Below are 16452 nucleotides of genomic sequence, written 5' to 3' on the forward strand. Positions count from 1 at the left end.
GGCGGCTCCTTTCATGTCTCCGTCAAGGAGCTGGAGCAAACGATGGGAGATCACCTTGCCACACAGCAGTACTCAGAACTTGAACATGGGCTTTCTAATCTCCAGCCGAGCATCATAAACATGTGACCCACTGTGCTCCTTCCAGAGGATGAGAGCTATAAAAAGAGAGCTCAGAATAATTTCCACAAAGTGCATGCTGGGCTTGTTTGTGCATCTTCATTATTATCAGTGTTTTGGAAACGGTGAAGAAAAGCAATCTTAAGGGTAGAAAAGATGGTAGGAATGATCTGTGTTATTTTTCATGATAAATATTTTCCTCCCACTTCTCATTGTAGGCTCCCCCTATGCTCGGAGTACAGTGGTGACTGCAATAAAATTCACCATCTCGGATCACCCACAACCGATTGACCCCCTACTTAAAGGATGCATAGGTAATTTTAATAAGAGACTTTCTTTGGAAGTCAGAATAGCGAGCTTTGTTAAATTAAAAAAAGAATACAGAATGGAATTAAGGGAAAAGAGTAACGACCCTAAAGAATTAGCTGCTATACGAACATGATTTAACTTTTTCCAAAAGTTTTGGCATAGTTTTGGCTTTGCTCTAATTGTTGGCCCCTATCCACCCAACCTTTTTCTGTTTGTATCTGATAAGTTGTTCAAATTCTAAATGTTATCTGATATCAGATACATGGCGGGGCAAACAAATTGAAGTTGAATCCAAGGAAAGAGGTGTTTCTGACCATTTAAAACAAGAAATATGTGTCTAATGTATAACAGAAAATTTTACTCTTTTTATTATGAAGAAACAAAATCCAAGCAGATCTTCAACTGGTTCCATTCTCATTAAGTATATTGACGCACCATTTCCACAATGAACTGAATGACACAATTTGTTATCTAAAATAGAGAATAGTCTTGTTAAATATGCTTAGGTCATCTGAATTGTTTCTACAATGCTATCTTTAAAGTACCGTATTCTATGATTGAGTCTGGATGTTAATATTGATTTATTGCCTGCATATTGAATATTGATGATGATACTAGGGAATAAATGACAGAGCGGGCTGTCCATTTGTTTTCCCCTGCCTGGATTTAAAGCGAATGTTGTTAACTTTTAAACTCTTGTTATGCTATAATTGTGCAGGTGACTTCTTGAAAACTCTTCAGGATCCCGACTTGAATGTTCGTCGTGTTGCTTTAGCTATGTTTAATTCTGCTGCTCACAACAAACCTCCCCTAATCCGAGATCAGCTCAATACGGTCCTGCCCCACCTATACAATGAAACCAAAGTTAGAAGGGAGCTCATAAGAGAGGTATGGTCCATATTCCATTTTAGCATTATTCTGTACTGATGTTGGATCAGGTGTGGGCAGCTATGGCCTCTTTATGACCTGGGAATGTCAACTCTCATGCTGGCTCAGGAATTCTGGAAGTTGACATCCACAGGTCATAATGGGGCCATAGTGGTTAATTCCTGAGTTGGATGATTCCCCCAGTACTCCTATCTTACTGATGTTGTTATGAATGATGGCCAGGGATCTGCACGATCAGATCAAATGGTTTTTCGCAAAGACCAGATCTTTCACAAAACTTTGAAAACACATCTCTGTCGACAGGCTTGGGGACACTAAGAACTTTTGATATCCCTGGCCCGTAAATGAAGAATAATGAAGATGAATGTGGATGTCTGTTTCATAAATGTATAGGGGTTTTTAGAATTAATGTAAATTAGGTTTTTATGTTTTTAGTAGTGAGTTTTTAGTATATTTAGTACATTTAAATATTAGATTTCTTCATATATTATATTCTTTGTTGTGAGCCGCCCTGAGTCCCAGGAGAAGAAATGTGATTAATAAATCAATACATAAATGGGAATAAGTAAGCAACATAGATATAGATGTGTGGGAATATAATTAAGCCAGTGTTCTTATGAGACCTGAAAATAAACTTAATCCCACAAGTGCATGGAAATAATTACCAGACCTGTAATTTAAAGCTTTAAATTGAAATACCTTCAGCTGAATTTCAATTGGAAATGAACTAAATAATTGTGTGGCTTCACACTGGGATAGATAAATTTGGTGTGTGAAAGTTTTCCTTTTTTAAAAACTTCCTGCTACCTTGAATTTCCCCTTTTAGGTAGAAATGGGGCCATTCAAACACACAGTAGATGATGGGCTGGATGTGAGGAAAGCTGCCTTTGAATGCATGTACACACTTTTGGAAAGCTGCCTTGATCGACTGGACATCTACGAATACTTAAATCATGTGGAAGATGGCTTGAAAGATCATTATGATATAAGGGTAACGTTGCTTTTTTTTAAATTAATTTTGGAGCTTCTAATTCCATTTCCCCCCCACTGCATTGTAGGGCTGTTTGGGATGAATCAGTTACCCCCATGCAATGAATCCTGACGGGTCTTCTTTCTCAAAGACAATGCCCGAACTGGGGGAATCCTATAAGAGCTAAATAATCCACTTCCATGTTATTTTCTTCTGCCTTGTAACCTAGAAGGAAAAGCAACTCTTAAGTAGGAAGGAAGCTTTGTTGTAAAGCAGTGCCCTCCCCCAACTTTTTGGGCACCAGGGATGGGTTCTGCGGAGAAAGGTTTCTCCATGGACCAGAGGGGCCATGGTTTCATGTGATGCCTGCATCCCATGGATGGGGCTTCCCTTGTTTGTGTGGTGCGATTTCTGGCATGCCACGGCCCGGTGTCAGATACCGGGGATGGGGGACCCCTGTTATAAGGGGTTTGTTTTAAAAGTAAAAATGTCCAGATACTGGGGATGGGGGACCCCTGTTTTAAGGGGTCTGTTTTAAAGGCAAAAATGACCACGAGTTGTTGTAAATTATGACTGAAATACATGCTGGAAAAAAACGGATGCTAATGTAAGCTTTTTCCTTTCTTCATTATGAAGATGCTGACTTTCATTATGTTGGCTCGCTTGTCAACACTCTGCCCTAATGCTGTCCTGCAAAGATTAGAGCGGCTTGTTGAACCACTGCGAGCGACATGTTCAACTAAGGTAATGTCTTGAGAAGCTTGCATCTATTTGATAGTCTTACTTCTCTTTCTTTCCTGAAGTAACTAATTGTTCATGTCCTAAGAGACGAGGGATGACTGTTGCAATAGAATCACAATTGCAATCCTCCACTTACAACCATTTATTTAATGACCAAAGTTAACGCACTGGAAAAAAGTGACTTAGAACTAGTCCTCACGCTTACAACCGTTGCAGCATCCTGTGACCATAATTACCATTCATGATCATATTTTATAGTCTGCTTCTGACAAGCAAATTTAGTGGGGGAAACCCAATTCACTTAATGACCGCATGGTTCGTTTAACAACTGCAGTGATTTGCTTAGCACTGGGGCAAAAATAAATGTTGCAAAATCAGGCATGATATACTTAACAACTGCCTTGCTTACCAGTGGAAATTCTGGTGCTAATTAGAGTTGTGGAAGTGAAAGTGACTGAAGCAATCTTAGTGTCAGAGTCCCAAATCAGAGTCCAAGGCTTAGTATTCCTCAATGATCCAATTTATTAGCAGAGCCATGTTGGCACATCTGTGAGAAATCCGAATCTGATGTCTTATGAGTTTATCCACCCAGTTTAAAATTCATTCCTTTGTTCCCCCACCCACATGTTCATTACGTTAACCAGTCTCCTTCATGCCAATATCCCCATTACTCCCATCAACTTCCGGACAGATGTCAAACAAAATATGACATTGAGAATCTAGAAGGAATTTGTTACGACTACATCTCTACACCCCTCATGCAGCAGGCCCTCCCAAATTCCCACAGCACTAATACAGCCTAATGCATAATATGTGGCAGGCCAGAAGTCTTCAACTCAAATGATGGCTTCGACCTGACACTTAACTGATAATCTGGGATAAATTTCCCGATTAGCACAGAGGAGGTGGACCAAGTCCCCAAAAACTCTGAATTCTGCTGCCTGGTTAGTCGGGGTGGCGCAGTGGCTAGTGTGCAGGCTACTTCAGCTAACTGCTAGTTGTAGTTCAGCGGTTCAAATCTCACCACCGGCTCAAGGATGACTCAGCCTTCCATCCTTCTGAGGTGGGTAAAATGAGGACCCAGATTGTTGGGGACAATATGCTGATTCTGTAAATCGCTTAGAAAAGGCTGCAAAAGCACTATAAAGCAGTATATAAGTCTAAATGTTATTGCTATTATTCAGGAGGAGCAAAGGTTTGTAATAGTGAACACTTATTTGAGAGCGAGTTTGGTCCATGTGTTTCAAAGCAGTTGTTCCATCCCTCCTTAAGGAGCCATTCTTGGATTCAACAGTGTGGGACAATTTGGCCTCTTCTTAAGCAGGGGTTTAAACTAGAGGACCTCCAAGGCCCCTTCCAACACCGTTATGTTGTTCTTCTACTCTGTTATTATTTTCTGCTATAACCAATAACAGGAACTCACCACACAGGAAGTACCACCGTAGCATAGTTCTCTCTCAAATCTTGTAGGTGACTCAGATTACTATGATTGACAGTATTAGAGGTTGCTGAATAATCCAGCAAGTAAAAGATGGAGGCCTCAAAGTGGAGGTGATATATCTTTCCTTGCTCTCCTCCAACGCTCAGCAGGTTTCAATGCCATTGACCATGGTATCCTTCTTGACCACTTTGGGGGACTTAGATGAGGCTTTCTTTTGTAGTAGTTTTCCTTTCCCCAAGGCAGATTCCAGTAGGTGTTGGATATAGAAAGAACAACCAGACTTGGACCGCTCATACCTGGGGCATCTCATGGCTTAATTATCTCTGTGTTCCCATTTAAAATTTAAATGACTTTATCTAAGCAGTTTTATCAGCACTGGGTTAAAAAAAAATCAATATGGTGGCAATGCTATATATCTTAACTAACGATGAGCAGTGTTCCCTCTAATTTTTTTTGGGGGGGGGGGGCGGAAAAGTATAGTGTCTGAGCGGCAGTCCCTTTGGGACTGGGCGGCACAGAAATAATAAATAAACAAACAAATAAAAAATCCACCCTGTTTTGCCTCAGAGAATTTCAAAATAAAATACTGTACTGTGTGTCTATAACAGTGAGCTCATAATAGGGCAACTCTATCAATATCAAAATGCCACTTAAATAGTTGAGCTAGTTTCAAACTAGATTTTGATTTTCTTTCTCTCTTCCTTACTCCCATTCTTTTTCTTTCTCTTTTCCTTCCTCTCTTTTTTCTATCTGTTTCTCTCTCTTCCTCTCTTCCTCTCTCTCTCCTTCCCTCTCACTCTTTCCCTCTCGGCCGTCTGGGCAGGTTTGGAGAACTCTGAGTTGATGATGATTTTTAAGTGAGCCATAGCTCACTACTCAGCTTAGAGGGAACTATGAGGATGAGCTTGAGGCTTTTACCTAGACCTGGTGACTGTGAGCAATGGAGGAGAACAGGTTGTAATTCAGTCCTGACAAGACCAGGTGACCCTGAGTCGTCCCCCCACCCCTGCCCGGATCTCATGGTTTTTCATCTACAACTCTTGGTGGGATTGCATTTCCCCAGTTTTGGACTTGATCTCAAGTCCTCCTGAAATCAGCTTCCATCTGTAGAGAAGGTGGCAACATGGCTGGGAATGGTCTTTGCAGGCTGGGAATGGTCTTTGCAGATTTGTCTTGGGCACTACTTATGGACCAGGAGTCTCTGCTATCATTCTTGCCTTTTTTGGATTCCTATAACTTCATGGATTCCTACAACGTGCAGTACATTGGGTTGTTCTTGAAGAACTCAGAAGTTTCAGCTGGTCTAGAATATGCAGAGATGAATGAATGAGACCATTGTATTTAAAACTTATTTTAATATATCCTAAGTGTTTTAGACATGGACAGGTATGTAGTTGGATTTTCTTTTCTTGATGACACAAGAAGGCACTGAATAGTCGTATCAAGGTGATTAAGACTGGAAATATTTTAATTTTGCCTAAATATCTTTTGAAGGTATTCTAATCATAAAATCAATTTTTTCCCTAGGTAAAGGCTGGTTCTGTAAAACAGGAATTTGAGAAGCAAGATGAACTGAAACGTTCAGCAATGAGGGCAGTAGCTGCTCTACTGACCATCACGGATGCTGATAAAAGCCCTGTAATGGCTGAATTTTCTTCCCAAATCCGAGCCAACCCAGAATTGTCTTCCCTCTTTGAAAGCATTCAGAAGGATCCCCCTTCATTATCAGCATCAGAATCAATGGAGTTGCATTAGAACTTTTGGGACTATTTTGTCTGCTTCTTACAATCCGCTGTTCCCAGCGCAGGATCTAGAAATGATTTTGGAGACAGGCGTCATTTTAAAAATGACAACTATTTCTATTGAAACAAAGTAAGATTTCAGATAGGATAAAGGAACAGCAACCTTATTTTTCAGTTATCACTTATTCCAAAATGAAATCGTGCCAAAAGAGTCAACCTAATTACAGCACTTGACAAGTGTATTTCTATTACTTTTATTATTATTAAAGTGAAAACACACTTAATTCTTAAAAGTGATGATAGACTATCATGCTGTACTCCCAAATGAATCAACAGATGTGGCAATAACATCAGTTAAAAACTGGTGTTCCATGTTGTTTGCAGATATTACAATCAATTGATTTTTCAGGGTTACAAGAATTTATACCCATTGCCCTGCCTTCCTCCTTTGAAATTAATATTAAATTGCAGAAGTATCTTAACTGTCTTCCAAGATTGAATGCCTTATGCTTCATTAATGTGGTTTGTCTGCCACTGTAATTTTTTTTCTTGTATGGAGCCTCTTGCTACAATTCTTGGTTTTTTTTTTAAAAGGAGCTAATACCAAAGCATTGATTATTTCAAAGTGTATAAAATTAGCATGTTATTATCAAGAGACATTCACCTGGTATAAAGTATGCAAGTAATGAATCTGCACCATTCATTTGTCAAAATGGAAATACAACTGTAGAATTCTCAATTTTTTTTTTTCATTCAGCAAGAATTATATTGCTGCCTTGCAGCTTCTGATTACATTTCATTGGGGCAAGGAGCGGGGAGTCATATGTCACTTAATATGTGAATCACTTAAGTGCTCTATTTATAAAACAGGGTGTCACCTTTTGCTGTATATGCATCAGAAGAAAATAAAGTCAAATATATAAATGATGGAATTTGGTTAATTATTGGCTTTCTACTCAATTAACTTTTGTATGGCCACTTGTGAAAAATAACCATTTTTAAAACGCTAATAATCATTGTTATGATACAGACAAGCAAAATGTTAACATACTGGAGCCAAAGAATTGAAATGAAGCCTAGTTATTTCCAACACTGAAATTAAATAAATTGACAGCAAAACGCAAGTGGCACAATTCACAATACCTTCAGATACAGGGACATTCTATATGCTTTATATCAGTGATGGCGAATCTTTTTTTCCTCGGGTGTTAAGAGCGTACATATGCACGAGTGCCCACACCCATAATTCAATGCCTGGGGCAGGCAAAAACAGCTTGTGTCCATCCCCCCAAACACCCTATGGAGGCAGGAAACGAATTGTTTCCCAACTTCTGGTGGGGCCAGTAGGCTCATGTTTCGCCCTCCCCAGGCTCCAAAGGTTTCCCAGGAGCAGGGGAAGAGTAAAAACACACACCATCCCCCCCCCCCAGCTCTCTAGATGCCAAAAACACCCAGAGCCTCTGTGGGAGCCAAAAATCAGCTGGCCAGCACACACATGCACGTTGGAGCTGAGCTAGGGCTATGGCTTGCGTGCCAGCAGATATGGCTCCGTGTGGCACCTACGGCACCCGTGCCATAGGTTCACCATCACTGCTTTACATGAACTTGATCTTGCTACTCTTATCCAAAATAATTTTAAAATCTCAGATTTTAAGCACTTAAATGTTAATGAAACAAAATGGTGAAGCTCTTTTGAGAAGACAGAATCTTAATCAGTAGATATTTAAGTACAGTGGAACCCCGACATAAGAGCTGCTCTACTTAAGAGCAACTCGAGATAAGAGCTGGGAGGGGAGAGATATTTTTGTTCTACTTACAAGCCCAAATTCGAGATACAAGCGCCAAGGAGCTGTCTCCTGAAGCCGAACGCTAACTTCCGCGTTCAGCTTCAGGAGACAGCTGCGAAGCGGTGCGCGTGTTTTAAAAGGTTGCAGCCGGCCTGGGGGGCTCGGGGGGGGGGGCTTGCAGCTTTCTTTCTTGCTCTTTTTCTTTCTCTCTTTTACCTTCCCTTCTATTTCTTCTTTTCTTTCTCCTTCCCACCTTCTTCCCTCCCTCCCTCCCTTCACTCATTCCTCTCTTACTCTCCCCTTTCATAAGTTTCCTTGCTTCCTTCCTCTGTTACTGTCCCTTCCCCCTTTCTTTCTTTCTTTCTTTCTTGCTCTTTTTCTTTCTCTCTTTTACCTTCCCTTCCTCTATTTCTTCTTTTCTTTCTCCTTCCCACCTTCTTCCCTCCCTCCCTTCACTCATTCCTCTCTTACTCTCCCCTTTCATAAGTTTCCTTGCTTCCTTCCTCTGTTCCTGTCCCTTCCCCCTTTCTTTCTTTCTTTCTTTCTTGCTTGCTTGCTCTTTTTCTTTCTCTCTTTTACCTTCCATTCCTCTATTTCTTCTTTTCTTTCTCCTTCCCACCTTCTTCCCTCCCTCCCTCCCTTCACTCATTCCTCTCTTACTCTCCCCTTTCATAAGTTTCCTTGCTTCCTTCCTCTGTTCCTGTCCCTTCCCCCTTTCTTTCTTTCTTTCTTTCTTGCTTGCTTTCTTGCTCTTTTTCTTTCTCTTTTACCTTCCCTTCCTCTATTTCTTCTTTTCTTTCTCCTTCCCACCTTCTTCCCTCCCTCCCTTCACTCATTCCTCTCTTACTCTCCCCTTTCATAAGTTTCCTTGCTTCCTTCCTCTGTTCCTGTCCCTTCCCTCTTTCCTTCCTTCCTTCCCACCCTCCGTCCATTCATTCACCCATTCCTCTCTTGATCGCTTAAAGCCGGTCCCTGGTGCAAAAAGGGTTGGGGACCTCTGTCCTACAGGATTGGGTGGCAGAGAAGTTGAACATATGTAAATTTAAAAGTTTAAGAAAGTTTACAAGTTAAGTGAAAGAAACTTCATTATTCATTTATATGTACATGTACATTTCTTCATTAAAAACATGTCTTTCTGCATAATTTAGACTAACTTTGTGAGTTTTTTGAGGGCTGGAACCAATTAAAATTATTTACATTAATTCCTATGGGGAAAAGTCGTTCGAGATAAGAGCTGCTCGACTTAAGAGCCCAGGTCCGGAACGAATTAAACTCGTATCTCGAGGTACCACTGTACTGTAATTGGGTTTGAAGTACAGCACCATCTTCACAAGTACTATTGCCAAGCCAGCTATCCTGTATGCCACACTGTATATGCATTTTTGTTCCCTATATTAAGGACTTTTCATATATATATACACACTGCTCAAAAAAATAAAGGGAACAAATATCACATCCTAGTTCTGAATGAAATATTCTCATTGAATACTTTGTTCTGTACAAAGGTGAATATGCTGACAAAATGAAATTGATGTCAATAAGTGACAGTTTGATTTCACAAGTTTGATTTATTGGAGTTATATTGTTTAAGTGTTCCCTTTATTTTTTTGAGCAATATATATTCATTATATTTACTAAAATTCTTAGGACAACTATCTAAAGCAGGGGTGTCAAATTCAAGGCCTGCTGGCCGATGCTTACACCTAGCTCATGGGGCCACCCTGGAATCTGCGGACAAGCCCACAATGTCTCAGCCAATGAAAATGGAGCCTGGGAGGGATGCATGCCATCCCCCACCCAACCTCCATTTTTGCTAGCGAGAGGGTTGTAGGAAGGAGGCCATTGCAGCCAAAAATGGAATGACTGACCAAGCTGGCCTCCACCACCCCCCTCTCAGAATATGTCCTCAGTCCTCAATGAAATTGATTTTGATGACTCTGATCTAAAGTGCTAAATTTTATTTCTGCTTTCTAGGGTTTCAGCTACATTCCGACTTGCAAATTGAATCACGTTTTCTTTCAACACTACATCCACATAAGCACAAAGTTGAAGAGGACCCGGATCTGAACCCTACTGTACTCCTCTCAATAGCATTACATTGCTTGCAGTATTTTTCAAGCCAGTTATGTGGTACATCCATTTAATTGTCATTAAATTCACCCCACACTGAATTAGCTTGCTAATCAAAATGTAGTATGTCATTATAATTGGAAATCAAGATATATTATGCACAGTATTCCCACAATTTCTTGGAATGTGTTCAATGAAAAATGTAGGTGGTTAGTCTGGGAAGGTTTTCTGTTGAAATTCATTCTGACATTGGCAATCACTGATTTCCAACTGCATGCTTGACAATATATTCTTTTGTATTACAACAAATTACAATTTTTCAAAGTATTGATTAGCAATCTCACTAATTTTAGAATTAGGATTAAATTAGGATTTCTCAAATTAGAATTTCTTTCATGGGTGCATCACCTAATTCAATTCACGCCACAAACACACATTTTTCCAAATTTTATACTTTATTAAATATAGTTGTTCAAGACAAACTATTCATTTTCTTCACTGCGCAGTCTGGCGTTTGGATTGGTAACTTTGATAGCAAGCTGAGCTGCTCTCTCCACAATTACCTTCCGGTTCTTGGATGAAACGTTATGAGCAATTTCTGCGCAAAATGACCTAAAAACAACCACAAAAAAGAATGTTACAAGCTCTTTGTTAATGTATTGAATGTTTCTTAGAAGTGTTCCTCAAAATAATAAAGGAAAAAGGACACCAAGCTAGGAGACACTATGGTGGGGGAACCTGACTTCTGGTCAGCTCCAGAATTGAATGGGGATGGGGTGGGGGCTTCCGGTTAGGACCTTTGTGGCTCTTTGAGTGTTTAAGGTTGCCGACCCCTGCACTAGATCAAACTGGCTCTCATTACTATCCTGCCTCTGTTAGGGAGGAAGGCAGCAGTGGGTACAGTTTGGTACTATAGTTTTATATTCTACAGATTTGGCTGCAAACTCTGAGAAAGCTCCCTTTTTACTCTTCTTTCTTCTTAGTTTTACTTGGAGCATTAGATGTACAAAATGAGTCAACTGCCCGGATTCAGTACATAGTCCTCAACTTACAACAGTTCATTTAATGACTGTTCAAAGTTACAACACTGAAAAAAGTGATTTATGACCGTTTTCCACACTTATAACTGCTGCAGCATCCTCGTGGTGATCAAAAATCAGACACTTGGCAACTGACTCATATTCATTTTTTAAAAATTCATAATCGATGCAGTGTCCCAGTATCGCGTGACCAACGTGTATAACTTTCTGCCAAGCATAATCAATGGAGAAGCCAGATTCATTTAATAACTGTGTTACTTATTTAACAACTGGAATGATTCATTTAACAATTGTAGCAAGAAGTGTCGTAAATGGACAAAATGGACTCAACTGCCTTGCTTAGCAACATAAATTTTGGGTTCATTTGCGGGCATAAATTGAGGACTACCTTTATGCCCACAACTGACTGCTGGGAGTCAATCCTATGCTATGCTTTACTGGATCTGTTTGGAATAAATATATCCACAACTGCCCTGGGATTAGTGTTCAAGATGAGTAAAATACAGTCACAGTCCTGGATTTCTAGTTCTCACTATGACGTGTTTTTGGGTGGTTCCAGGCAGCGGGGATTGCTGCTGCTCCCTGCTGCCTGGAACTGCCTGAAAATGTAATGTATGGAGAAAGCAATCGATGGCGATGTGCTCTTGCGATCCAAGGAGCCTTGAACGGGTCTGAAATGGAGCGTTCAGTGGCTGAAAATGCGAGGCAGAGGCCAAAAATGTGAGGCACAGAGATGGCGAGAGCCTGTGGCAAACCCTACAGCCTGGTAGAGGCCTAAATGTGACGCGCAGAAGCCGAAAATGGCCAAAGGGTGGGGGCTGGTGGGTGGGTGTGGCTACATTTGGTTTATAAGATGCACCCTAATTTTCACCTTTTCTGAGGGAGAAAGCTCATCTCATAGTCAGAAAAATACGGTACCTAGAAAAGGTTCTTAAACCAAAAACCCTGGTTTAATGGATTTCATCTTCAGTTCAGAGCAATTTAATTTTACTATAGCAACGCAACATGGCATATCCTAAAGAATAATTACAAAACACTTCTTCCAACTTACTTGTTGCTCATCATTAGCACCTCCAGCTCTTTGACATTATGAACAAGAAACTTCCGGAATCCCGAGGGCAGCATGTGTTTGGTTTTCTTATTGCTCCCGTAGCCAATGTTGGGCATCAAGATCTGGCCCTTAAATCTTCTGCGAACTCTGTTGTCAATACCCCTTGGCTTGCGCCAGTTACGCTACAAAAATGCAAAAGCAGTTGGAAAAACTTGAGCATGTTTTTAGAGATTGTCATTTTAAAAGTCTTGACCATCAACAATAAAACGCCAACAAGAACAGGGGTCTCCAACCTCGGCAACTTTAAGACTTGTGGACTTCAAACTTCCAGAATTCCTCAGCTAGCTACCCCTCAACTAGAATATTTTAACCTTACTGAGGGTTTAACATTCACAAAAAGAACTCCTACCTTGATTTTGACATAGCGATCAGATTGATGACGGATGAACTTCTTGGTCCTCTTTTTGACAATATTAGGTTTGATGAGAGGCCTCAGAGCTGGCATTGTAACTACAAAAAAAAAAAAAAACCTCAAAACCAAATAAAACACATATGTAAAGAATTATGCCCTGCAAGTTGTAAATGAAGTATAAACTTGTTGCAGAATATCTTCCGTTTGCTTGCACTTTTCAGAGCCAGAAACAGAATGGGTGTTTTCTGCAACTTCTATCCCTCCCGTGTCCAAAGCTGGAAGAGTACAAAAACTCTCCAGATGCGATCCTAGGAGGTTATTGGTTTAAAACACGAGTTCTGCATCTCTCATTTAACCATATTTCTTTCGTATAAACAGCATTCTTAAAAACGATACAAATCAACTAACTGCAAAACTCATCTATTACAAACAGACTCATGGAAAGTGGAAGCTTTGTCAGAAATCAGATTAACTATTCCCAATTATTATTTGAAGGGGGGTTTTGTTTGTAAATATTGAATAAGACTGCAAGGCTGGATGTTTAGGTTAATAGCTGCTTTTCTGTGCCCAGCCACTGTTCTTCCAATTGTCTTACAACTTTAAATTGTCATCTGAAAAAAAGAGACCAGCTTGGGAATTGTGAGGCTTTCAACTGCACAAAGTATATCTCTGTGGTTTACGTTCACATCATGCCAAAAATGCAAACATTGGGAAGATTAGCAAAATCATAACTCTACCTTCTTTCATTGATAACTGAAAAGGCTGGTAGAGTGGTACCTTTACCTATGAACACCGGGTGTTCAAGATTTTTTTGCCTCTTCTTAAGAACCATTTTCTACTTACAAACCCGAGCCTCCAAAACTGTAACCAGAAAAGGCAGGGAGAAGCCTCCGTGGGGCCTCTCCAGGAATCTCCTGGGAGGAAACAGGGCCAGAAAAGGCGGGAAGAAGCCTCTGTGGGGCCTCTCTAGGAATCTCCTGGGAGGAAACAGGGCCGGAAAAGGCAGGAAGAAGCCTCTGTGGGGCCTCTCTAGGAATCTCCTGGGAGGAAACAGGGCCGGAAAAGGCGGGAAGAAGCCTCTGTGGGGCCTCTCTAGGAATCTCCTGGGAGGAAACAGGGCCGGAAAAGGCAGGAAGAAGCCTCTGTGGGGCCTCTCTAGGAATCTCCTGGGAGGAAACAGGGCCGGAAAAGGCGGGGAGAAGCCTCTGTGGGGCCTCTCTAGGAATCTCCTGGGAAGAAACAGGGCCAGAAAAGGCAGGAAGAAGCATCTGTGGGGCCTCTCTAGGAATCTCCTGGGAGGAAACAGGGCCTCCACCCTCCCTGTGGTTTCTCCAATCACACGCATTATTTACTTTTACATTGATTGCTATGGGAAAAATTGCTGCTTCTTACAAACTTTTATATTTAACAACCTGGGCACGGAACAAATTAAATTAGTAATTAGAGGTACCACTATATATGAAAATTTAATAAAAATATCAAACATGCTTCATCATCAATGAAGCTTTATCAGATGAAAGAGCAAATGTATAATTCTCATAATATGCACTATTAGTCTTCTCATCATTCCCATCACCCATCTCCTCCCACTTATGACTAACTTGTTGCTGGTATGCTTACGATTTATATTAAATTATATTAATATTGTTTCCGATTGCTTATTTGTACCTAGACTATTAAGTGTTGTACCTCATGATTCTTGACAAATGTATCTTTTTTTGATGTCCACTGAGAGCACATGCACCAAGACAAATTCCTTTTGTGTCCAATCATACTTGGTCAATAAAGAATTCTATTCTATTCTTTCTACTATATTCTACTATCTATCCATCCATCCATCTAGTAAATGAGGCGATTAATGCTCTGATTTATTTCAACTGATTTATGTCAATTAAAAAACAATGATCTACAGTACAGGTAGTCCTCGAATCACGATTTACATTGCTAAGTGAAACACTTGTTCACTGAGTTTTGCCCCATTGTGCAAATTTTCTTGCCACAAAGATTAAGGGAATCATCACTGCTTTTGGTCAGTTAGTAACAGGGTTGTTAAGCAGATCTGGATTTCCACATCCACCCTGCGCACTGACTGCTGGTCAGAATGTGGCAAAATCAGATCGCGTGGACACTCCCAACTATCTAAACACAAACCAGTTGCCGGATTCTGATCCTATGTGGCCCGTGGGGATGCTGCGGTCATTAAGTGTGAAAAACGGTCACAAGTCACATTGCTGTAGTAACTTAGAACAGCCACTAAGCGAACAATAAGTCCTGGAGTTGCTACTTCTGCTGATCATCGGCTGCCAGCAGTTTGGCAGATTGAGTCTCAGCAGGCTCAAGGTTGACTCAGCCTTCCAATGTTGGTAAAATGAGGACCCAGATTGTTGGGGGCAAAAGGCTGGCTCTCTGCAAACCGTTTAGAGAGGGCTGTAAAGCACTGTGAAGGGGCATATAAATCTAAACGCTATTGCTATCACTCCCAACCCGCATGCAGTTCCGGGGCTGCCTCAAAAACCCTCCCGCCGCCTCTGGAACCAGGGGGAAGGATCCGGGCCTGCAAGACTTTGTCCCCCTGCTGCCTTCCACCCCAACCCGAAGAAAGCGAAGCCGGCAACATCCCCTCCCCCCAAAATTACGACGTGCGAGAAAAGCCGCCGTTTCTCCCCCGCCTCGGAAAAGAGCGGCGGGAACTGACGGGAACCATCCCCGAGCAGCCCCGAGAAGGAAAAAAAGCTCAATACGACGCCTCTCCGGCCAGGATGGCAACGGATTCCCAACTTACCGACTCTTAAGTGCCAAGGCAATGAGACCTCGGCGACACGGAAGGAAAAAGAGAGAGAGGAGCCGGAAGCCGCAAGGGTTGATGGGATGCTCGACGGAGTCCTGGAAGGTAGGAGGAAAGCCTTTCGAGTCGGATGAAGAGCCGACGGAAAGGTGGGCCTCTTAGCCGGTCAGTCTGGTTAACGGACGATCAAATAAGAAATGCATTTATTTAAATTCTATTGAATTTCGTTGAATTCTATTGAAATAAAACCCGCATTTCAACCGCATCACAGCGCGCGGCTTTGGCTGGCGATGAGAAAGGACCTGTGTACGTCACTTCCGCAGCAGGGGAAAATTGTAAACGAGGAAAGTAGCCCACGGAAGTAAGAAAATGTAGAGAGGGAGCCACGCTCTCTGTTCAATTGAGAGCTCTTTATAGCAGTGTTTCCCAACCCTGGCCACTTGAAGATATTTGGACTTCAACTCCCAGAATTTATAGGATTAAATAGGCAGAGGCCTCCAACCTTGGCAACGGTAAGACTGGTGGACTTCAACTCCCAGAATTCCTCAGCCGGCTTTGCTCTGCTGGCTGAGGAATTCTGTATGAGAGCTTTGCGGGCTGAGGAATTCTGGGAATTGAAGTCCACAAGTCTTAAAATTGCCAAGGTTGAAGACCCCTGAAATAGAGGACCCCGGACAGGGCAGCAGCAAACAAAGCGCGCAAAGTCTTGTGTCCAGTGTTCCCTCTAATTTTTTTGGGGGGGTGGGCAGAAAAGTATAGTGTCTGAGCGGCAGTCCCTTCGGGACTGGGCGGCACAGAAATAATAAATAAACAAACAAACAAACAAACAAAAAACCCACCCTGTTTTGCCTCAGAGAATTTCAAAATAAAATACTGTACTGTGTGTCTATAACAGTGAGCTCATAATAGGGCAACTCTTATCAATATCAAAATGCCACTTAAATAGTTGAGCTAGTTTCAAACTAGATTTTGATTTTCTTTCTCTATTCCTTACTCCCATTCTTTTTCTTTCTCTTTTCCTTCCTCTCTTTTTTCTATCTGTTTCTCTCTCTTCCTCTCTCTCCTTCCCTCTCACTCTTTCCCTCTCGGCTTCTGGGCA

At 41.4% G+C, this 16452-nt stretch overlaps 2 protein-coding genes and 1 non-coding gene across 6 annotated transcripts in view; 1 reads left to right on the forward strand and 2 right to left on the reverse strand.

The window, feature by feature from the left end:
* The window catches only part of LOC139160440 (cullin-associated NEDD8-dissociated protein 1-like), a 32781-nt gene extending 25646 nt beyond the window's left edge, over positions 1–7135 (forward strand). For all 4 annotated transcript variants that reach the window (XM_070738301.1, XM_070738302.1, XM_070738300.1 and 1 more), the window contains 5 exons: positions 336–431; positions 1145–1314; positions 2141–2305; positions 2921–3028; positions 5994–7135. In XM_070738301.1, coding sequence (XP_070594402.1) covers positions 336–431; positions 1145–1314; positions 2141–2305; positions 2921–3028; positions 5994–6221 — 767 coding nt within the window. In that variant the 3' untranslated portion in view covers positions 6222–7135. The remainder of the gene's footprint in view (positions 1–335; positions 432–1144; positions 1315–2140; positions 2306–2920; positions 3029–5993) is intronic.
* Positions 7136–10501: 3366 nt separating this feature from the next.
* Positions 10502–15674, reverse strand: RPL32 (ribosomal protein L32). Its single transcript, XM_070738308.1, has 4 exons — positions 15351–15674; positions 12566–12666; positions 12157–12338; positions 10502–10677 (listed from the first exon to the last, which is right to left on the reverse strand). Exons 2-4 carry the CDS (start codon positions 12659–12661, stop codon positions 10548–10550), a joined length of 408 nt encoding a protein of 135 aa, XP_070594409.1. The 5' UTR covers positions 12662–12666; positions 15351–15674; the 3' UTR covers positions 10502–10547.
* On the reverse strand, positions 12750–12886 carry LOC139163273 (small nucleolar RNA SNORA7). The gene has a single exon (XR_011558439.1). It is a non-coding gene; the product is annotated as a small nucleolar RNA SNORA7 (small nucleolar RNA).
* Positions 15675–16452: the final 778 nt, after the last annotated feature.

Source organism: Erythrolamprus reginae, chromosome 2 (genome assembly GCF_031021105.1).
Source record: "Erythrolamprus reginae isolate rEryReg1 chromosome 2, rEryReg1.hap1, whole genome shotgun sequence".
In the NCBI taxonomy this organism is placed as follows: domain Eukaryota; kingdom Metazoa; phylum Chordata; class Lepidosauria; order Squamata; family Dipsadidae; genus Erythrolamprus; species Erythrolamprus reginae.